A 24,668-nucleotide genomic window follows, 5' to 3' on the forward strand; every position below is an offset into this window, starting at 1 on the left:
CTGGCACCATAAGGCATACCGGTACCGGGAACGAGATCAGGACCTGTGACCGGAGCGGTGCTGGGAGGTCGACCAAGATCTCGAGGCTGGACGGGAGCGGCTACAGGAGTCACGGTGCCTGGAGCAGTGCCGGGAGCTGGAGAGGTGCCGAGAGTGGCGGGCTGGCGAACAGGATACTGAACAGTGCCGCGAGTGTGACCAGTGCCGGTGAGGAGAACGGTGCCGGGACTGTGAGGGGCGTTGGTCCCATCGGCGCTCCCACTCCCAAGAACGTCTGTGGGACCGTAATCGAGAATGGTGCCGCTTTGGTGCGCCGACAGAGGATGGTCTCATCAAGGCAGGCTTGCCGATAGACTGAATTACCTGCACCAGCGGTGCCGGTGGATGAGATAGCGTCAACTCTGTCATGGGAATCAGATCCCGCACCATTGAGAATGTGTCTAACGTGGATGGAATAGTAAGCTCAACCACGGCTCGTGCCAGGGAGCTGACAGGCACCAGACTCGACGGCCCTTGTGTGACCAGAATCGACGGTGCCAACACCGGGCGATCCGACTTAGACGAGCTCTCTGGCTGCGGTGCAGGTGGCACGGAAGCAGCAGGAGTCTTAGGCTTTCTCAACCTCGGGGAGAGGGAGCGGTGCCAAGTCGACTTCGGTGCCGATGACGGCTGGTGCCGAGACGTCTTGGCAGTACTAGAGTGGTCTGGTACCGAGGAGGCGCTTCTGCCCGCCGATTGTCCAGCGCTCGGTGCCGAAGGCGGAGAGGTAAAAGCCGCCTCCATGAGGAGCTGTTTTAGCCGAAAGTCCCGCTCCTTTTTTGTTCTAGGCTTGAAGGCCTTGCAAATGCGACACTTATCTGCCAGGTGAGATTCCCCGAGGCGTTTACGACAGGAGTCGTGTGCATTTCCTGTCGACATTGGCTTGCGACAGGCTGAGCACAGTTTGAAACCCGGTGAACCGGGCATGGGCCCCAGCACTGGGTGCGGGGAAGGGGCTAATCCCCGAACCCCTCTTAACTATAACACTAACTATGAGTGATGTTAACTATAACTATAAAACTCTGAACTATATACACAAAAATAACTAGAGAACTACAAGTAGCTAGGGAGGTGGAGGTCAGTAAAACCACACTCCTCTGTTCCAACGACTGACACAGGCGGTAAGAAGGAACTGAGGGGCGGTTGGGTTGGCAGGGGTATATATCCGGCGCCTTAGCGGCACCACTCCAGGGAGCACCCAGCAGACCCACCGAGTGTTGCTAGGGTAAAAGTCTTCCGACGAACGTGCACGTGGCGCGCACACACCTAATTGGAATCGATATGAGCATGCACTCAAAGAAGAATTGAAATTTCATGGTGTTGTATTTGTAAGGGTCCTGACCCAAAAAGGAGTTGGGGGGGGTCACAAGGTACGAGGGACTGTGATACTGCTACCCTTATTTCTGCGCTGTTGCTGATGTTGGCGCTGCTTTCAGAGCTGGGCAGCTGGAGAGTGGCAGCTGCTGGCTGGGAGCCCAGTTCGGAAGGCAGAGCCGCCACCAGCAGCAGCACAAAAGTAAAGATGGCTTAGTATGGCATTGCTACCTTTACTTCTGCACTGCTGCCTGCAGAGCTGGGCCCTCAGTCAGCAGCTTTCACTCTCTGGCCACCCGCCTCTGATGGCAGCAATGCAGAAGTAAGGGTGGCAATACCCCGCCCCCGCCTAAAATAACCTTGCAACCTGACCTTAAACTGGGTCAGGATCCTCAGTTTAAGAAACGCTAGTCTTCCCCGTTAAATCTGTGCAGTATAGGGTAAAAGCACACAAAACGCCAGACTTTGAGAGGGAGGCCAGATTTCACAGTCCGTGATGCAATTTTCATGGCCATGAATTTGGCAGGGCCCTATCCACACTGCATACAGCTTCCATAGAATTCTGTATACTTTACACAATCTTCTATTTCTAGTCTTCTGCTGGCCGGTCATTTTGTAATATTAAAATTCTTTTTAAAAATGTTAAATATTTATTCAGAGACTTATTGTAACAAACTAAAGTCATAATAATTTTCACTCAAAATAAAGAGTTGCTTACCTGACAAGTTGTTGACAAATCTGACATCCTGGAAGGCATCTATGAAGAAGAATACACAGGTAAACACAAGTTTAACATTTTTTGTACACTTTATATGTATACAGAACAAAGATTATTGAACAAAAAAATAGATCTATAATGATACAGAAAATGTGTACTTAACCTTTCACCAACTATATAGGTTTCAAGCTTTTCTTCATTTATTTCTCCAATTAACATTAATATAGAAAGCATGGCAACACAGAGATGGTTAGCACAAAAAAATACATGCTCCGCATCTATTTGTTAAGCTACAAAGGTCAACTTCCATTCAAAAAGTTTCTACCTGCACTCATTGAAACAATTATAAACAAACTGAGACCTTGTCTACATTACACAGTTTCGTTGACAAAACAGATGAGGTGTACACACAACAATGCTTCTCTGCTGATTTAACTCTCCTGCTATGCTGATATAATAAAACCACCTTGATAAGCTACATAAAGCTTTTTGCAACAAAGTTAGAGCAACACAGTGTCGGTGTAGACCAGGGGAGGGCAAAACTTTCAATCCGGCACACGGGATTGCCAGCCCTGTGGCGCAGCGGGACTAAGGCAGGCTCCCTGCCAGCCCGGGGCCTGCACTGCTCCCAGAAGCGGCTGGCACCACATTCCTGCGGCCCCTGGGGGAGGGCGGCAGAGAGGTCCGTGTGCTGCCCTTGCCTGCAGTCATCGCCCCCCGCAGCTCCCACTGGCTAGGAACAGAGAACTGTGGCCAATGGGAGCTTTGGGATACCCACAGGTGAGGGCAGTGTGCAGCAGAGCTTCCTGCCCCACCCCACACCCAGGTGCCACTGGTGGACCAGCTGGCCACTTCCAGGAGCGGGCCGGGGCTGGGGCAGGCAGGGGGCTTGCCTTAACCCCTCTGCACTCCACTGTCACCCTGGAGCCGCTCAAGGTAAGCAGCACAGGGCCAGAGCCTGCACCCCAACCTCCTGCCCTAAGCCCCCTAACCTCCTGCCTCACCTCTCCTGTGCCCCAACCCCCTGCCCTGAGCACTCTCCTGCACCCCAACCCCCTGCCATACCCCAAGCCCTTGCCCCAGTCTTGCATTCATATGCCCTGCGTACAATTTCTCCACCCAGATGTGGCCCTTGGGCCAAAACGTTTGCCCACCCCTGCTGTAGACATCGCACTTGCTTATGTTTCCCAAAGTGACCTCTAGGAGGTGTCCTAAAATGCCCATCATGACTGCTCTGCTAAGCAGTTTCTATTCTGCTGCCCTGCAGACAGGTACACAGGCATGCACCCCTCTCCCTTTAAAGCCCTAGGAATTTTTGAAATTCCACTTCCTGTTTACTCAGCTTGGACAGCTCACATCGTATCTTCCCAGCTGACCATGCCAGCTTTCCACAGCAAATGGGCTCCCACATGGCGTATGCCAGAGTTGCTGGATCTGTGGGGAGAGGAGGCTGTGCAGTCGCAGCTTGTAGAAACTGACACCTACAAGCAGATTGCTCATGGCATGGATGAGAAGGGGCACAAAAGGGACATGCTGCAGTGCCATGCTAAGATAACAGAGCTGAGACAGGCTACCAGAAGGCAAAGGAGGCCAACCATCACTCTGGTGTAGCACCAAAAATATGCCACTGCTACAAGGAGCTATATGCTATCCTCAGTGGTGACCCCACCTCCACTGCCAAGAGCCCTGTGGATAATTCAGGGGGACTGAAGGCAGTGCCCAGCAGTCAACCCTGAGAACAAAGTGGTGGATGAGAGGGGTGAATTGGAGGAGGATGTGCAACAGGCTCATTTGGTGGTGTAGCAAGCCAGGACCTCTTTCTGACTCCAGAGGGGTCTAGCCAGTCCCAGAAGCAGTCCGGCAAAGGCATGCCTGAAGCAGGAGAGGGGAGCTCCAGTAAGTACTCATTTTTCTTTGATAATGCATGGTTACATGGAGGTAGAAGTGTCTTATTTTGTTACATGGTGCATGTGGGAGAAAGGATCAAAATTAACACCACTAGGTACTATTTGCTTCTGCTTCGCATTTCCCTGTGCAGCTACAGAATAGGGGCACTGTGGAAAAGTTTGTTAATGCACACCGAGATCTCTTAAGAATCCTCCATAGAGAGCTCTAGGAAACTTTCCTGCAGTTACTCAGCAATCCTCAGCCAAAGGTGCCTTGGCAGAGCTGCTTTGTTTCTTCTTCCGTTGTAGGAAATTTTGGCACACACCAATCGGCAGTTATTTCTGGAGGAATCAAAGAATCACTCAGGCGAGCGGCATATGGTACTGATCTGAAGTGACACATGTAGGAGATGCATCCTTGCATCTTAAGTTACCCTCAATAGTATGATTTCAGCTTTGATTGTCCCCCACCTGTGGAAAACAGTGCTAGTATTCAGAATAATGTCTCAGAATACTTGTACTGATCCCCTTCTGAAACCACCCAGATCCTTTGTCCTGTCTTCCACCTTCTTCCCCCTCACCACCCTCCAGGCCAAACTCACCATGTTTAGTGCTCTGACCGTGGTGCGTGCTTAATAAGGGAAAGTGAGAAAGAGGTATATGTAACTTTTATGATTTAAGACTGAGTGCGCAAACAATAATTACTCTGCGTATTGTTTCTTTTGCTTCTGCAGATGTGCCCTTGAGAGCCAGCTCCTACAAACCAGCGGAGCACCTCCATCAGATAAGGAGGTAAACGAGGAAGAGTGAGGATATGTTTTGAGAATTGCTGCAATCATCAGATCAGGCCAATAGCAAGCACAGAACACAGATAGACAAATGAGAAACTAGAGGAGAGGGGACAGAGTCAAGAGTGGGTAACAAAGTTCATTGAGGACCAAACAGAGATCCTGCGGTCTCTGATTGCTCTGCAGACAGAACACGAGTGCTCAACTCCCACTTACTCCTGAGGGAATTCTGCCTCGCTAAGCATGCGCAGAATTCATGTCCCTCGCAGATTTCTTTGCTTCCCCCCAGAAAAATTACTTCTAATGGGAAGCAAAGGGAATGCTCAACAGCAGTCATGTACGCCTCCCTGACAGCGCAGGCAGGTTCGTTTGGATGCCTGGAGCAGCTGCAGAGACATAAATGAGATGGTGACGGGCAGTCATGCATGTGAGAGAGAGAGAGAAGCTCTGTCCCTCTTGCTCGCTATTGCAGCACGCGTGGCATGGAGGGGCAGGGCTTTGGGGTGTTTCTGCAGAGGTAGGCTTGGGGCAGGCTCTGTCCCCTCAGTTAGAGCAAAATGTACCAGCCTGCCTGATTAGTAATTGTTCCCATTGTCTTAGTGAATTCCTCCAGGAGTGTAAAACAGGTGTAAAACTTTTAAGGCTCCTTTACATTGCCAGAGTTGTGTAAATGACATGTGGCCTTACAAATGCTAAGATTACTTTAGTGATTAAAACTGATCTAAATTTTTGGACTGAAAAATTTTCCTATCAAAATGTGCTCCATGAACTGTTTGCTTCTGACCTTTCTGGAGATGGTCAGTAGCCAATATAAATTATGGGTTTCATTCCCCAGCTTCACTTGCCTATGATGTAATACTGAGCATATGACTGCATATCTTTGTTGACTAATCATTAGAAATAAGGGGTGAAACCTAGCTACATTACTATAAGGCAAGGTGGGTTGGGGATTTCCTCCAATGCTTCCCACTCCCATTCTCCATCCATTGTATTGTAGTTTAAATAAATCACCAAAATAACTGAAACCAGCCTGATTATATTGCATTAGTTTGACAAATAAAACGTGGAATTTCGCAGATTTTTAAAATATTGTGCACAGAATTTTTAGGAGCAGAATTTCTCCATGAATATCCTCCTGCAGCTCGAAGAGACCTGTATTCCTTACCCTCTCCAAACTCTCCACACACATTCCTCTCACATTCCTGATCCATAGCAGTACCTCTTGCACTCCACTGCAAGTGACATTTTCCATAATGACAGCTAGCCTTTCTGAAGTGAGGCTCTCGCAGCTACGTGTGAGTGCTGTTCACTGTCAGGTCTCTTGTAAGAAATATTAATCTGTGTATTAACTTTAATAAAAATTGAGTCTTACAAAGACAGTGATTCTTTCTTTGTGACTTACACAGGATGGTTGCAACAGAAATTCAGACAGTGGCAACTGCCACATTTGCAGACTACAATTAATGCTCAGGCAGAAATCATTACGGGGTCATTCAAGGTGGCAAGTAAACAATGCCTGGCTTAATTCATTACAGAAAGACATTACTGGGGCTCATTGTCAAAATGCTGCTTCAAAGCCTACCTGATTCAAATAGCCCCCCATTGAGTCCCTCTAGTTACCCTGCTGTCTGGCTGCTCAAAATTAGCCACCTGGCAATTCACCTCAGTGCTCCACCCCTGGGGAAACTTTTCTCTCTTGGCTTTATAAGTGTTATGCAGTGCTCTGAGATCTAACCTGCCAAAATGGCAGCGCCAGCAATCCTTTAATCTGCCAAAGGCACATTCTACGGTCATTCTATACCTGCTGACCCTGTTATCGAAGTGCTCCTTGTTGCTGTCAAGATTTCGGGTGTATGGATTCTTGAACCACAGGAGTAAGGGGTAGGTTGGGTTTCCCAGGATCACTATGGGCATTTCCACATCCTCTGTTGGAAAGTCCCTAGTTGCGGCTTTCTGTACAGGCCCGGGTTCATGAAGATGCATGTGTCACGCAACTTCCCTTACCACCTTGTGTATATGTCAGTGACATGACCCTGGTGATCCACCAGCGCCTGCAGCAGCATAGAGAAGTAGTCCTTTCTGTTGACGAACTCTGTCGCAAGATGGTTTGGGGCCAAAATTAGGATGTATGCGACATTTATAGCCCTACCGCAGTTAGGGAATCCCACTGCCGCAACGGCATCCACTATTTCCTGCACATTGCCCAGAGTCACAGTCTTTCATAGCAGGAGGTGATTCACGGCCCTGCATACTTGCATAACTGCAACCCCGGTGGACTTCCCAACTCCAAACTGATTCATGACTGACCGGTAGCAGTCTGGAGTTGCCCACTTCCACACAGCAATCACCACCACATTTTCCACCATCTGGCACCGGAGGGCAGGGGTGAGCTCCACATACAGTTCAAAGAAGGTGGCTTTGCACATACGGAAGTTCTGCAGCCACTGCTCATCATCCCATATCTGCAGCAAAATCTGATCCCACCACTTGGTGCTTATTTCATTAGCCCAATAGGGACGGTCCACCTTGTGCTGCTGCTCTGTAAATGCCAAATCAATCTTGAATTGTTTCTTTCCATGGCACACAGTAGTGCAGGCAGCATAGATTCCTGTTCAGATTAGCAATTTATGAAATATTGAAGGTCAGCTGCATTGTGTTCATAATACTTATCAAAGACTGGTGAGCAGTGCAGGATCCATGCTTTCAGGCAGAGGGGGCAGGCACAAGGTTTACAGGGCCAGTTGAAAACAGTGCAAAATTCAGTCAGAAGTCCTTGGAATTATGGGATGGAGAAAACTGCATCATCGGGGCGGTGATTTCGCCCCCATGATGCACTGAGCTCCATTCCTCCTAATGGGAGGTGGAAGCAATTTGCATGGGGGGATAGCTACCAATGGTACATACACATCTACCCCAATATAACGCGACCTGATATAACACAAATTCAAATATAACGTGGTAAAGCAGTGCTCGGGGGCGGGGCAGGGCTACGCACTCTGCCGGATCAAAGCAAGTTTGATATAACCTGGTTTCACCTATAACACGATAAGATTTTTTGGCTCCCGAGGACAGCATTATATCGGGGTAGAGGTGTACTCTCTTTGTCAGAGCTACAGCATCACCTGTGGGCAAGTTCTACTGACACAAGGAGCACTGTGTGAAAATGCAAAAGCAATGTAATTACAGCAGTTTATGATCATTGATGTAACTTAAGCCGACTTAACTTTGTAGTGTAGACATGGCCTAAATTATTATTTTTATGCCCTGATTCATCAAAGTACTTAAGCACATGCATAGTCCTATTGAAGCTAAATAATGGTCTTTAATCACCATTAACTTCAATGGGATTAATCACACTGTTTCTGGTTAAACCCATGCTTAAATGCTCGGTAAACTGGGGTCTTAAACTAGGCAGTATGAAGCTTTTATATTTTTCTTAAACTCTTGTGGGGGAGAGGGAGTAATATACTGTCTTTTTCTTTGACTCCATAGTTTAAATACTGCGGCCTCTCCCCCTCAGAGCTGATCCTTCTCATTCCTGTGTCTTGTTAGGATTTCTTGCTTTGGGGTGAGGGTTATTTTGTCCTGCATGTGCATAAGGCTAAGCTGGGTTCTAATGAACTTGTACGATGCAAATAATTCATTGTAAAAAGATGCAGAAATTCTAATTCCATCTCCTTCCAAATCTCATTTTACACATCTTTTCTTCTTTGTCTTTGCCTCTTACTTTCCCCTTCTGTACTGCATCACAGTTTTCTGTAACTTGCATCATAAACAATTAACTAACCTGTATTATTCAAGACCATAATAAATTTTGGTATAATTGTACAAAAATATACTATCTACAATAAAATTATATTGTATATTCACATTTTATAATTATGCTGAAAATAAATTAAAGCATAAAGCAAGCTCTTTAAACTCTTGTTATTTTAGCCTTTTTTGAAGCTACATTAAGTTATAAATCTTCTGGATATTTAATATGAAACTAGATTTTGATAATTGCCAAATTAGGTTTTTAACTATAGATCACAACTTATGCTAAGCAAAATTATTCTGCAAAACATCTAAAGATGTTTTTTTCTCTTCTATATTTGATTCCTTCATTCACATTTGAGGAACTACAGTAAGATAAAATCTAAGGAATGGATTGGCCAAATATGCAACTTCATTTGTAGGCTACAAATGGATTAAACTTAAAAAGACAATTGTTGAAAGACTGCTTTGTTCCCTGGGAAATGCTCTGGAAATTTTAACAGCTTCCTAATTACTCTGCTTGCATTTGCAAGTTTTCCATGTGTTTCAATTGGATCATGGCAGTAAATTCTAAAACCTTCTCAGGGTCCTATGGTTTCAAGGAATTTAATAAATCATTTGTGATACATTTCACAGACTAGAGCTCAGACTAGATCTTTATTCTGCCTGAAACAAATTCTCAAAAGAAACTAATATTAGTCTGAATTTAGCAAAGTTATACAAGTGTTCTATGTGCAGGACTTGAACTAGCAGCTTTATGGATCTGAAAAGCAGAAGCTTAATTCTAAAAGTCATGTGAACCTGTGTAACACTTAACTTGGGGCTGCAGAGGCAGTTAAATTGCAACTAGTATTTCTAATTTTAGCAATTTTTAAATTACCATATAACATGAAGTAACAATAGATTTAATCTCTTTTGTGATTGGAGGTGGATTTTTATATATAGATATATCAGCAAAATGCTACAACATGTAGAATCCTGCTAATTTATATCTGAATGATTTCTAGAACCAATGAAATTCACAAACTAACTAGACGCTTGAGGGGTCATATTTCTAAGTACTGCACATTTTAATTTCACATCATCTTGTTCAGGTACTGTGAAAGACTAAGTTAAAAGCAGTATTTAATCAGTTTTATTAAACCCTGTACTGTTTCATATGCCTAAAGTCAGGTCTCTTCTTACTCAATGCTTACTAAGCAAAATACTAATATTTTCAGATTTTCATCATACTTCATGCCCTCCATAGTTGTAACCATTTTCAATGCCCATTCTGACCTTTCCTCATCTTTTTACAGTGTTGTTTTCCCCCCCAAAGGTTTTGAATGAGGACGATGGAGTGGAGGGGGTGGGGGGGAAGAGAGGAAGTATCACATGCCACATCCGGATATCAGAATCGAGTTTTCTGAAAACACAACTTTCCTCCACCTTTGAGTCTGTATGGCCATTGCCAATTTTGGCTCTCATGGATTTCTCTCTTTCCATTCATTTCTTTCTGCATCACACTCTCACATTTATTTCTCCCTATCTCCTTGATGTCAACTCTTCAGCATGAAAGAAAATGTATTTCCTGCAGGCTCACAGTCTTCCTTCCTCTACCAGTCTCTGTATGAACTGCATCTTTACAGTGCTTTCTGATCTAAAGAAATGTGCAACAAGAAGCACTGTAGATAGTTATGCCCCCTACAGGGACTAGTAGAAAAATTAAGAGGTGACGTACTCAAATGAATAGGCCTCTGTGGTATGTTGAGAGACTTTCAATAAAGTCAGAGAAGCCTTACAGACACAATTGCGATTCTTAGGCACTAAGGAGTGAACTAAAGGTAGAGAGTTTCATTTTATATAGATTAAAAAAACTGAGTTTACATGAATGTTTTAAGAACAGCAGTTACTGTACCAATCTATTTTATACCAATTTAATTAAGAAGTACTAAGGAAGCCATGCATAAAATTTCTGATTACCTGTGAGGATCCTTTGAACTTGGTATAATATACACACATTCCCTCTTGGTGAAAGTGTTTTCTATCCAGGATTTCTGGGACTGTAAAAATAAGAGTTATACAAGAATTATTATATTGTAAAAATCATATAAATTGCTGTCAATATTCTTTAAGAAAAAAAAAAGAAGAACAGTATGATACAATAGCCAAAAGTAGGCATTAAAGAAATATAATTCCCCATTTAAATATAGTTCTGTTTTTCATTGATGAACGCATATATCTGCAGTATTGGCAAGGACAAACTGTAAGGCAAAGATATTCAAAAGCAAGAATGATTCTGAATGCCCATGTGAAGAGGTTTGATTTTAATCAGGCCTCTTTAAAGTGCCTCATGTTGGGCACCTACAATTTGAAGCAATCAGAATCACTAATCACTTTTTATGTATCGGGGTAGCTGTGTTAGTCTGTATACACAAAAACAACAAGGAATCCACTGGAACCATAAAGACTAGTCACTTTTTAAAAGTCTAAATGTTTTGATTAACTACATTCTGAAGTTAGTTTTGCAACAGTCAGGTACTTATGATGAAAAAAATGATGTAACAAAAGAAGAAATATCCACTAGTGAAAAACAGATTGCAACTACAGGTAATTTGGCCTAAATTACTGTCTGTTGCTAAAAGCTCTATCAAACTGCATTAACGAAACATCAAAAGACAGACAAAAATTATAAACTGTTATATTTTAATGGTTACATAAAATGAATAGGTTATACTTTTGAAAAATCAGAGAAGTGCACTTACACAGAATTTTCATGAAACTCTTTATTGTATATTCCGGATGGCAAGAGTATTTTGCACTTAACGACAGCATGCATTTTAAATCTCTCTCACTCACTCACTCTCACACACACACACTGCAAATTGAGATGCAAGAACATGCAAGCAAACATTCTGAAATAGTTCACTCAAGTGTGACCAAAATAGTTGCTATGTGGTATTTTGAAGTTGCAAAATATTCACTATTTATTTCATGAAGCTAGCTGAACATTTATGTCACTGTTTCACCAATGTTTTCTCTATTCTATTATAAAGTGTCAGTGCAAAAAAGTGTGTTTTTTTAAAAACAGGTGTGTAGCGGAGCAGTCACCCCGCTCCATTTTATAGACTCAGACTCTAGGACAGGAAGGGACCTCGAGAGGTCATTGAGTCCAGTCCCCTGTCCTCATGGCAGGACCAAATACTGTCTAGACCATCCCCGATAGACATTTATCTAACCTATTCTTAAATATCTCCAGAGATGAAGATTCCACAACCTCCCTAGGCAATTTATTCCAGTGTTTAACTACCCTCACAGTTAGGAACTCTTTCCTAATGTCCAACCTAAATCTCCCTTGCTGCAGTTTAAGCCCATTGCTTCTTGTTCTATCATTAGAGGCTAAAGTGAACAAGTTTTCTCCCTCCTCCTGATGACACCCTTTTAGATACCTGAAAACTGCTATCATGACCCCTCTCAGTCTTCTCTTTTCCAAACTAAATAAACCCAATTCTTTCAGCCTTCCTTCATAGGTCATGTTCTCAACACCTTTAATCATTCTTGTTGCTCTTCTCTGGACCCTCTCCAATTTCTCCACATCTATCTTGAAATGCAGTGCCCAGAACTGGACAGAATACGCCAGTTGAGGCCTAACCAGTGCAAAGTAGAGCAGAAGAATGACTTCTCGTGTCTTGTTTACAACACACCTGTTAATGCATCCCAGAATCACGTTTGCTTTTTTTGCAACAGTATCACACTGTTGACTCATATTTAGCTTGTGGTCCACTATGACCCCTAGGATCTTTCTGTCATACTCCTTCCTAGACAGTCTCTTCCCCTCTTTTGTAAGGGGTTAAACCCAGCTCTGGGGAAGGGGTGCCCCGAGGAGCCAGTCAGGCTCCAGGAAACCCAAGAGGGACTATGGGAGGTGCAGTGAGACCTCCAAAAGGAGGTAGGGCAGATGGCATGGGAGCAGCAGGCCCTGATAAGACTCCTGAGAAGGGAGTTCAAGAAAAGTCATTGAGAGCGTGAGGGGAGGCCCTGGGCAGAGTGCAGAGCTAGTTACACCTGTGGGAGGCGGGGACATTTGAGAGGGGACTGTCCCTACTGGGTTGGAGGCATGGAACCTATAAACACTCTTATTTACCACACTGTAACAGAGAGAAAAACATACTTTTGACAAACTCTATATCCTGCTTGATTGATAAAAAGCCAACATGCAATTCTTCAGAATTAGTGAACAAAATGTCTGGACTACTTTCCAAATAAAAAGCTCTCCTATTCCACAAGTTTCCTTAACAAAAATTAGTATTAATAAGCAATCTGTATAAAAGTTTACACAATACACCAATTAATATGGCCATATATTTTAAGACTACCAAAAAATTTGTTTGTTGCTATTTGTTTACTAGTTTTCTGAAGTACACAGCTGGATTCCAGGTTATTCTGCTTGACTTTTCATTTACTAATGATGTTACATATTGCTGCAGGCTTTCAAACTCCTAAATAAAACTATAACAAAATTGTTAAAGATTCTTCCCCAAGAACATTAGATGATTAAGCAGTCTGTGCATTTATTTTTTAGTAAACTGCAGATTACATATCTTTGGAATGAATGTAAACTACTACTTTCAATATAGAAAATGCTTCTCAGTGTCAAGCACATGAAACATATTTAACATATTTATTTATACAGAAAACATATTTAACTATATATAGTGTGAACAAGTGTCTAGTTTTCAACCAGAACCCCCAGTCGAAAAGGGACCCTGGCAGCTCTGGTCAGCACCAAAATCCAGTCAGTGGTGCTGCAGAGACAAGGCAGGTTAGTCCCTACCTGTCCTGGCTCTGCGCTGCACCTCGGAAGCAGCCAGCAGGTCTGGCTCTTAGGCAGGGGGGCCACAGGGCTCTGCACACTGACCCCAACCCAAGCACCGGCTCCACACTCCCATTGGGAACCGCAGCCAACGGGAGCTGCAGGGACGGTGCCTGTGGGTGGGAGCAGTGTGCAGAGCCGCCTGCTGTGCCTCTACCTAGCAACGCAGAGTCAGCACAGGCAGGAAGCCTGCTTTAACCCCCCTTCGGCACCACTGGCCGGGAGCCCCCAGATGTAAGACCACACCCCAACCCCGAGCCCCTGCCCCACCCCCTGCCAAAACCTGGAGTCCCCTCCTGCACCCTCAAACCCCTCATCCCCAGCCCCCCTCCAGAGCTTCCACCCCCAGACAGCCTCTCGCTCTCTCCGCACTCCAATCTCTTGCCTCAACCCGCAGCCACCTCCAACACCTTGAACGCCCCAGTCCCACCCCAGAACCCACACCCCTAGATGGAGCCATCACCCCCTCCTGCCGCACTCTGCATGTGCCTTGATACACAATGACAGTTTATTAGTGCTCTTTGATCTAGTCCTGTTTCAAAGACGACTAGATCAAATTGCATTAACAAACTATTAACGAGTAAGGCTGCGAGTTTGTCACAGAGGTCCTGGAAGTCACAGATTCCGTGACTTTCTAGGACCTCTCTTACTTTTGCAGTGGATGGTGTGGCTGGCCCAGGGGCTGCCTAACTCACGCAGCCTCTTGGCCAGCCACACTTCCGCTGGTGGGGCAGTCCCAGCCACTGCGCCCCACTCCCCAAGCAGCAGCAGGAGGTTTGAGTGTGGGAGAGCGCTCAGGGCGGCGCTTACCTTGGGAGGTTCCCTGGAAGCAGCAATATCCCTCGGCTCCTACACAGAGGTGCGGTCAGGTAGCTCTGCATACTGCCTCCGCCCACAGGCACTGCCCCCGCAGCTCCCATTGGCCATGGTTCCTGGCAAATGGGAGCTGTGGAGTTAGCTCTCAGGGAGAAGCAGCAATCTGACCAGGCCTCCACCTAGGAGCCGCAGGGGCACGTCACCACTTCCAGGAGCCACGCAGAGCCGCTGGGTAGGGAGCGTGCCAGCCCCAGCAAACCCACCCACCTCCACCAGCACAAGCAGGGGTCCTGGATCACCCTCCCCTTCTCCAAAAATCTGGGCCGTCTCCTGAGCCCTCCCCCTACCCAGGATTTAGTCATGGGTATATAGTAGGGCTGCCAAGCGATTAAAAAAATATATAAATCATTCTGTTAAACAATAGAATACCATTTATTTAAATATTTTTGGATGTTTTCTACATTTTCAAATATATTGATTTCATTTACAACACAGAATATAAAGTGAGTACTGCACACTTTGTATTTTTTTATTACAAATATTCGCACTGTAAAAAAATACAAACACCAATTCACCTAATACAAGTACTACAGTGCAATCTCTTTATCAGCAAAGTTGAATTATGTACCAAAAAAACCCTGCATTCAAAAATAAAACAAACAATGTAAAACCTCAGGGCTTTCAATCCAAAGCAGTGAAGACTGAAGCATGTTCATTTTCATTATGTGAGTCAGATGCCAAAAGCAGAAGGCTAATTTTCTTTTTTGGTGGTTTGGGTTCTGTAGTTTCGACATCTGTGGGTTGCTCTTCTCAGACTTTTGAAAACATGCGCTGTAGCTCATCTCTCTCAGATTTTGGAAGGCATTTCAGATTCTTAAATCTTAGCTCGAGTCCTGTAGCTATCTTTAGAAATTTCACACTGGCATCTTCTTTAAATTTTGTCAAATTTGCAGTGAAAGTTTTCTTAAAACTAACGTGCTGGGTCATCATCCGAGACTGCTATAACATGAAATATATGCAGAATGTGGGTAAAACAGAGCAGGAGACATACAATTCTCCCCCAAGGAGTTCAGTCACAAATTTAAACAACATTTTTTTTTTTAAACGAGCATTATCCAGCATGGAAGTTTCTCCTCTGAAACAATGGCTGAAGCATGAAGAAGCACATGAATCTTTAGCGCATCTGGCACGTAAATACCTTGCAAAGCCAGCTACAATACTGCCACGCGAACACCTGTTCTCACTTTCAGGTGACATGATAAACAAGAAGCGGGCAGCATTATCTCCTGCAAATCTAAACTCACTTGTTTTTCTCAGCGATTGGCTAAACAAGAAGTAGGATTGAGTGGACTTGTAGGCTTCTCAAGTTTTACTTTTTGTTTTTGAGTGCAGTTATGTAACAAACTACATTCGTAAGTTGCACTTTCCTGATAAAGAGATTACACTACAGTACTTGTATGAGGTGAACGAAAAAATACTATTTCTTTCGATTGCAAATATTTGCACTGTAAAAATGATAATCAAAAATATAAAGTAAGCACTGTACACTTTGTATTGTGTTGTAATTGAAATTAATGTATCTGAACATGTAGAAAAACATCCAAAAATATTAAACAATAGAATGCCAACTGAAATTAATCAGTGCGATTAATCACGATTAATTTTTTTTAATCGCCATTGCTTTGAATTCATCGCGTGAGTTAACTGTGAGTAACTGACAGCCCTAGTATATAGGTCAAGTCATGGACAGGTCACGGGCCAAGAATTTGTTTACTGTCCATGACCCGTCCACGACTTTTACTAAAAATACTCATGACTAAAACATAGCCTTATTAATGAGCATAACCATAGTGTACATAGACAGTGTGCTTTGCAGCTTCATGCTTGGTTCCAAGGTGGAAACTGAAATCCATCTCTCCAGCCTCAGTTTCTTTATCACTCAAAATCCAATTATTCTAGTTTTACACCAAGTAGTAACTTTCAAAATTCAATTGTTTAGATTGTATGGATGTTCAATCCATACAATGATTTCTTACATAGTGGGGAAAGTAATTCTCTTCCCATTCTCCTCTTTTAGAAGCAGAAATCATTTCCCTCCTCACATACCCCCAGCTTTCCAAGATGATTTTGCCGTAGGGCAGAGACCAAGTACAAAAAATTTCAGCAAGCTATGAAAGACGAAAACGGGGTTATAACGTAAACTGTTTCAACATGACTGTAGCAGTCAATACCATGCACCTACTATAATTCTCTTTCTTGTGCAAGACCTCTACAATTGAATATTGCAAACTGATCTGTATCTGTTCTGTACAGAGTGTTTTTAAAAGTATCCAGTAGCTTGGCTCTCCATAACTACAGTTCACAAGTTACTACTTTATCTATACTCACGTATTTCCACTATTTACGAGACGTTATCTGATTTAAGAAAGAAGTTTTCATTAGCCAAACATGTGCTATATCATGGGACTAAACCGTGATTCCTGCCCAGTTGACTGTAACACATCATGTACACCAGACTCCTGGAGCAATAGCTGAAAAGCAGAAATTCCAAATAAATCTCTATCTCCCCATCACCATTTATATCCAATGAACCTCATCACAAAAATGAACAGCCAGTTCAAACATACAAAGCAGCTTATTAGTCTTACATTGTATTTCTCTCCTCTGTTCACGAAAAGAAAAGTAGTATACATTTCAAGCATTGTCTGCAAATTCCAGACAAAACTTTAACAGTATTCTAAGTACTTAGGTACCAAGGACAAGGTGGTAAATATCCTGTTGTCTGGCAAAAGTAGCCTAACTTGTCCTTAGTCCAAGTTAACCACAAAGTGTTCAATGTGGCTGTCGCAATATAAGAGGAACTATTTTTAAACAAAAAAAGTTTTATATTAGGGGACAACTTATTTGGTTTGTTAGGAGGATAGTTTCACTTCCCAGGGACAATGCAGACCTTTTTTTTTTTTTTTTAATAAAACGTAAAAAGTCTCACACTGTGGACCACCACCCACCCCCAAAGGAAAACATTATTTCACATTAGTCATGTTATAAGGGATAGAAAGTTTGAGTTTTGTTTTCTGTTTGTTTAGCTGCAGAGGAGGGAAGTAGCTAGAAGGAAGAAAGGGAAGGTAGGAAGTTTGATACTATATATTTTCTAAAGTTGTTCAAAAGGCTTGGCTCCAGCAAACCCCACCAGCACTGGCTTTCATTGCAATTTAAAACTGCATACCTCTGTAACTACCAGCTTTTAGATAGGACAAAAAGTCAGTCAGCTACTTTACAATATACATTTAAAATCTCTCTCCAAATTTACTGCTGAAGGACAGCACAAGTGTCCAAGGAGCACCATCAAAAAATTAGTTTTCAAAGAGTGTCATTAAACCAGACAAAACCTTGTTATAAATACCTACAATTCAAATGGATGTGTCTAATACTAGAAAAAGCTATGTTAACTAGTGACACCATCATTATATGATACTGTATTTATACACAGTGCTACAGAGTAACCATAATGTAAAACCATCATATTTTGTTTCCAGAGAGTGGTGGGGTTCACTGCCTGAATAAATATCAACTGTGCATGATTAGATAACAAATACCTCACTAACTCACCTAAAAACGAATGTGTAACATACACTCAGCACTACTGGCTCGAGTCTCTATTTTAAGAGATGTGGTTCATTTGATCGTTTCATTGATCAAGGCTCAACCTTTTAAACACTTTTTCCTTATTCTGAGGACAAGTACTATGCAGATGAACAAACATATACCTAACTGTCAGCAGCAGAAAGAGTACAAATAATTCACATATAGATAGAATATAGAAAAATCTCCATGCATGTACATAAATCATTCAGTTAAAATAAATACAATCAGTTAACTGATCCTGTGTTTTATTTCATAATAGAAATGATGCAAAGGGCATCACATTTTGAAGGAAGACACACTGGCAGAAATAAGTGAAGATTAGAGATAACAGCAGAATATTGCAACTCTGGATCTTTCACAGTCAAACTCAAACAATTGTTAGACCATATTGAAAATATGGGTTGTAGTCAATATCTGGTGAAAGATCACAAATGAAGTATGACTGATTTGTGTTATTTCCAGCACCAGTGAATTTCATTTAATGAGTATGTACGCACACACAGGGTTATGCGTCAGTTAAATTTGCTCTACACTTCATACTTTGTTCTTTAAATGAAGTTAAGGTTTCCAACAGTATATTTCCTCTGCCAAAGGCACACACCTCATTACTAGCACACATCCATCACATACCACAATCTGAACTTTGCCCTAGAAGGGATGCCAGCCTTCCAGTGCCCCCTAACACAAAATAAGTCCACCCACCTCTACCACAAACCAGACCAGACTCCTTCTCCCCCCCACCCTCACTGTCTCATCCAAACATGCACAGGTTTACAAGGTTTTGCAGGTTTGGCAATGGGGTGCTGGAAGCCTACCAACACTACTTGGGTAGAGCTATGTTTGTGGTCTGCAGTGTATGGTGATTATGCTGGTGTTAAGGTGTGTGTCTGAGGAAGGGAGTAAATCAAACTGAAGCTGACAGCCTTAATTTTTAATTTCCTTGCTTTTTAGTTTTGTATGAGGATGTGCTGTGTTTTTGTTTTGTTTTTTTTAATTTCCCAACTCTTTAATAGTTATTTCTTTTATAGAGAACAGAACCATTGGCCTTATCTACACAAGAAAATTGCACCAGCTTTACATTAAAACTTAATCATTTTTTAAAAAGTGTCAATTTTAAGTGAAACCAGTGCCACTTTCGTGTTTAGACAAGACTTTTAGCCAAGAACCCAACTGGTTTAGGAGCAACTGAAGATTCTGTCCTGCATGAAAGAAGCCATTGCTATGTTGAAGACTCTGTTCTTCATTAAACTGTACACAATTAGCTTAAGACCTCTGCTCATGAATCAGCAGACCAGTGCAGCTGTTTTTTCACATAAAAATATTTTCCATGAAAAAACGGCCTTGCTCCTGAAACAGAATTTTCACAATTAGGTTTTTTCAATGTTCTCATTAAAAAGTCGTTTTAAGAAAAAAAAAAGAAAAGAAAAGAAAATATTCAACCTGTTCTACTGTTCAACTGATTCACAGGTAGAGCTCACTCCAAATCAACCATTTAACCAAGACCAGGATCTTCACCATCACAACAACTCCTTTAAACACAGAAAAGAATCTTTGTCAAAGCAACAGTGAATGGTTTGTTGACAAACCTGTTCTTCAGAAAACTGTTAAGGCCAGTTCAGGAGATTTGGTGATGAACAGTTTCACAGAGATCCTGGCCTTTGATAAAAGTAACCATTATTTTTGTCAAACATTTTCTCTGACGAAACACCCAAGTGCCACTTGACTTTGAGAAAAATACATCAGAAGGCAGTTTTATATTCATCTCCTAAACCATTTTTAAAAGCTTCTGCTACTGCATTAGTGAGCCGAAGTAGCTGTTGTGGAAAGTATTCTCCAGTTAATCACAGTGCATAAAATTCAGTTGTGACTAGGGCTGTCAATTAATCGCAGTTAACTCATGCGATTAACTAAAAAAATTAATTGTGATAAAAATGAATCACAATTAATCGCAGTTTTAATCACACTGTTAAACAGAATATCAATTGAAATTTATTAAATATTTTGGATGTTTTTCTACATTTTCACATACACTTCTACCTCGAGGTAATGCTGTCCTCGGGAACCAAAAAAATCTTACCACGTTATAGACGAAACCGCGTTATATCGAACTTGATTTGATCCGCCGCAGCGCGCAGCCCCAAACCCCGGAGCACTGCTTTACCACGTTATATCCGAATTCATGGTTATATCAGGTGGCATTATATCGGGGTAGAGATGTATATTGTATTCTGTGTTGTAACTGAAACCCAAAAAATATTATAAATATTCGCACTGTAAAAATGGAGAAATAGTATTTTTCAATTCACCTCATAAAAGTACTGTAGTGTAAGCTCTATCATGAAAGTGAAATTTACAAATGTAGATTTTTTTTCCTTACATAACTGCACTCAAAAACAAAAACTGTAAAACTTCAGAGCCTACAAGTCCACTCAGTCCTACTTCTTGCTCAGCTAATCGCTCAGACAAACAAGTTTGTTTGCATTTACAGGAAATAATGCTGCCCTCTTCTTGTTTACAGTGTTACCTGAAAGTGAGAACAGGTATTTGCTTAACACTTTTGTAGTTGGTATTTCATAGAATATCAGGGTAGGAAGGGACCTCAGGAGGTCATCTAGTCCAACCCCCTGCTCAAAGCAGGAACAATCTCCAGACAGATTTTTACCCCAGTTCCCTAAATGGAATCCCTCAAGGATTGAACTCACAACCCTGGGTATTGCAAGATATTTACGTGCCAGATATGCTACACATTGGTATGCCCTTTCATGCTTTGGCCACCATTCCAGAGGACATGTGAGGACATGCTTCTATGATGATGGCACTCATTAAAAAATAATGTGTTTATTAAATTTCTTATTGAACTCCTTGGGGGAGAATTATATGTTCCCTGCTCTGTTTTACCTGCATTCTGCCATACATTTCATGTTATAGCAGTCTCGGATGATGACCCAGCACATGTTGTTCATTTTAAGAACGCTTTCACTGCAGATCTGAAAAAACACAAAGAAGGTACCAATGTGATATTTCTAAAGATAGCTACAGCACTTGACCCAAGGTTTAAGAATCTGAAGTGCCTTCCAAAATCTGAGAGGGATGAGCTACAGCGCATGTTTTCAGAAGTCTGAAAAGAGCAACACTCTGATGCGGAAACTGCAGAACCCAAACCACCAAAAAAGAAAATCAACCTTCTGCTGTTGGCATCTGACTCACATAATGAAAATGAATATGCTTCCATCTGCCCTGCTTTGGACTGTGATCGAACAGAACCCATCATTAGCATGGACCAATGTCCCCTGGAATGGTAGTTGAAGCATGAAGGGACATATGAAGTTTTAGCACATCTGGCATTTAAATATCTTGTGATACTGGCTACAAACGTTTGTTCTCACTTTCAGATGACACTGTAAAGAAGTAGGCAACATTATCTTCTGCAAATGTAAACAAACCTGTTTGTATGAGCAATTGGCTGAATAACAAGTAGGACTAACTAGACTTGTAAGCCCTGAGGTTTTACATTTAAATGCAGGAGTTTTTTTGTACATAATTCTACATTTGTAAGTTCAACTTCGCTGACAAAGAGATTGCACTACAGTACTTGTATTAGGTGAATTGAAAAATAGCATTTTTTTTAACATATTTGTTAAACATATTTGTACATATTAAACATATTTGTACAAATATTTGTAATAAAAAATAAATACAAAGTGTACAGTGCTCACTTTATATTCTGTGTTGTAACAGAAATCAATATATTTGAAATGTAGAAAATATCCAAAATATTTAATAAATGGTATTCAATTATTAACAGCGCAATTAATCACGATTAATTTTTAATCGCTTGACAGCCTTAGTTGTGACACATGATGTGATTAATTTTATTTAAAAGTTTTACAGTTTGCAGTTTAAGATTGAAGGGGGGAAAAAAATCAGACAGTGAATTTTTGACCCAATTTTTAATTGGACTAGAATTCAAACTATCCCAACTATTATTTTTATATTCCTCAAAATTAAAAGTTTAACTTTGACTGCGTGCAGATCTGGGGCAGATCCACTGCATTTTTCATTTATAAGACTGAACTTCTACTTGAAGTTAAAAACAGAATGCAACCTTAACTATGGCATTGCAATAGCTCCACCATAGTGAGAAGAGTCATGCTCCCAATATTAATCTTAATGAGTATGCGATCCATTAAATAGTTGCAGGGAACTAAAGTTTTAAAAGAGGTTTATAGATCGCTTTCATAATTGAGCTCACACTATGAGATAGGACTTTCTGGGATCACACAAAGTAAGTTGTTCGATGATTCCAGAAGGATGAGTGTTGGATGAGCAAAATTCCAAAATGGCCATTAATTTGGGTTTTTTTTGTTTTGTTCTGTTTTTAAAAGGTCAAAAATGTCTAGGTTGAATGATCAAAAACTTAAGTATAGTAACTACATTAACAGAAAAGGTTATTTTCTATAGTTATGCAAGTGTTGGAGGATCATCTGGAACACTTCATGAACATGAATTTTGGCTGGGAAGGTGCATAACACTTGCATCTTTAAGAACAGAGGACTGTTCAGAAAGCTACAAGCAGGGCCTCTCTTTTCCAACCAGTGGATTACCATAGGCAATGTTAAAACTGTTAAAAGTGACCTAGCCTAACCTTTGCTCCCCTGGCTCAGGAAACTGTACACTGACCACCTTGACAGCACCAAGAAAAGATACAACTACTGGTTCAGCAGTGCAGAACAACAGCTGAATGTGCTTTTGGTAGACTGAAGGGATGCTGTCATCGTTTATTCACAAGATTGGGATGCTTTTTTTCCCCTCTGAGATCCAATGGTTATAGCTGCCTGCCGTGTCCCACATGTCATCTGTAAAGCAAAGAGGAAAAATTTGCCGCCAGAGTAGAGGGCAGAGGTGGATCGACTATCTGCCGAGTTTCAACAGCCAGACACAAATGCTATTAGAAGAGCTCAATGGGGAGTTATACAGTTCAGGGAGACTTCAAAAGACCACTTAAATAGTGAGCCACAGTAATGTATTGTGATGTACTGTGCTCCACCTGGACCTGCTGTTTTGGGACCTGTTAGGAATTGTGTGGTGCTTGATGCACATTATGAATATAACACTGTCATTGCACCTACTAATTTATGATTAGCACACTGTTTGTCACTGATCCTATGAGATGAGTCACACTTTATAGTAACAAGTAAAGGGGTGCTTTCTGAACTGCTAAGCACTCTGCAGCATATGTTGTCAAGTAGTAATGATGGCTCAGGTATTCCTAGCGTGTAGAGGTTGAACCCCGTAAGGCTGCAACAGCAGCAGACAAAACACACAGAGGTACCATTGTCAGTATAATCACAACAGGAAGTTGAAGTTAAGATTCACAACTCCTTTCCCTTGCTCCACTACATTTTAAACAAGACATTTTTATTGATAGTTCTGCCTCTGAGTGCATGTGCATGGTGTCGCTCACAGGATTAGTGAATATGGCCTGCCAGGGCTGAGAAAAATGAGGAGAGAACTGATCAGTTGCATGAACGATGAGTATAGGGCAATGGCATTGAATACCGGCACCATTTTCTACAGGCAGTGAGATTTAAGCCCATCTCTCACCTATGAAGGTAACAAAAGTAGAGAGAGCACAGCTGCTGCTGGCATTCTGAAGTTGCCTGGAACCATATGCTGCTACCCTGTGTTCTGCAATGGTGTCTGCTGAAGTTATCAATGACTGGCATGGGAAAGCATCCTATCATGGAGGAAGAAATAAAGCTGCCATCCCTAGAAACTTTCAGGAGAGACTGCAGAGTACCTCCATGAAAGTTTCACAGAGATCTCTCAGGAGGATTCAAGGGACATTCCTGTGTACGTAAATGAACTGCTCCACATGCCCCTCCCCCTTTGCCTAACTCTACACGGGAACAAAAAGCAAACAAACGCTACCTCTCTGTTACACCGCTACCTCTTCTAGTACAAATAAATTAAAGAAACGTCAATAGCTGTGTCCTGTTAACTTGGGGGTGCCATCAATACATCAATGTAATGGGAAATACAATTACACACTTACCCAAGGTTTCTTCCCTTACATTGGGTGCACCCATGCTCAAATACCAGAATGCACTGGACTATCGCAGAATCTCAAACAGGTCCTAGATTGTGACATTAGAGGACACCACCCCCCCACGCTGTCCCTTAAGTCACATTTCCCTATTCTCCTCCACCTTCTCCTCATCCTTGCTCTTCATGCCAGCGGCCTGTGACTCAAGCTCCTTGGAGGTATCCACAATGGTCTGCAGGGTAGTACTAGGGTTTCCTCAAAATGGAGCTCTTTATAAAAGCGGCAAGCCTGTGCCTCAGCACCGGACCAACTGTTGGCCTCCCTGGCCTTCTGAAGTGCCTGATGCAGTTGCTTCACTTTCACATGAAACTGCTGTTGTTTCCCTGTCATATTCCTTCTCTTGCATCCCCCATGCAATCTACTCATAGATATCCACATTTCTATGGCTGGTCCATAGCTGTGCTTGCACAGCCTCTTTTCCCCGCAGGCCCAGGAGATCCAATGTCTCCGATCTACTCCAAGTTGGAGAGCATCTGGAGCATGTAGTCAGCATGGTCATCTGGGCACACAACAATGGATAACTGCTGGTGGCCTCTGTGACCTCTGAGCAGAGGAGTTCACAATTGTGACCACAGCAGTCAGTGTTGGGCATTGTGGAACAGCTGTTGGAGTACTACTAGGGTCAACCTAAGTAACGCAGCTCAGGGAAGTGGAGTAACAGGTCACGGTATGTTGGTGGGTGACAAATGTAAGTGTAGATACGTGCTCAACTAAGTTAATGCAAGACAGCTTACCTTGACCTAACTTG

The 24,668-nt window shown here is 42.4% G+C and overlaps 1 protein-coding gene across 6 annotated transcripts in view; it reads right to left on the reverse strand.

The window, feature by feature from the left end:
• Window positions 1–24,668, reverse strand: part of TRPM7 (transient receptor potential cation channel subfamily M member 7) — a 125,314-nt gene that overhangs the window by 79,424 nt on the left and 21,222 nt on the right. For 5 of the 6 annotated variants that reach the window (XR_004002444.1, XR_004002445.1, XM_030578849.1 and 2 more), the window contains exons 2-3: window positions 10,464–10,543; window positions 2,072–2,110 (exon numbers count right to left, since the gene is read on the reverse strand). Coding sequence is in view for 4 of the 6 variants with exons in the window: in XM_030578849.1 (XP_030434709.1) it covers window positions 2,072–2,110; window positions 10,464–10,543 (119 nt within the window). In the remaining 2 variants the exon portion in view is untranslated. Of the gene's footprint in view, window positions 1–2,071; window positions 2,111–10,463; window positions 10,544–20,712; window positions 20,754–24,668 lie in introns of those variants that run through there. The other variant, XM_030578850.1, reaches the window with a different exon arrangement.

The sequence above is a fragment of the Gopherus evgoodei genome, chromosome 10, assembly GCF_007399415.2.
Source record: "Gopherus evgoodei ecotype Sinaloan lineage chromosome 10, rGopEvg1_v1.p, whole genome shotgun sequence".
NCBI classification, from domain to species: Eukaryota; Metazoa; Chordata; order Testudines; family Testudinidae; genus Gopherus; species Gopherus evgoodei.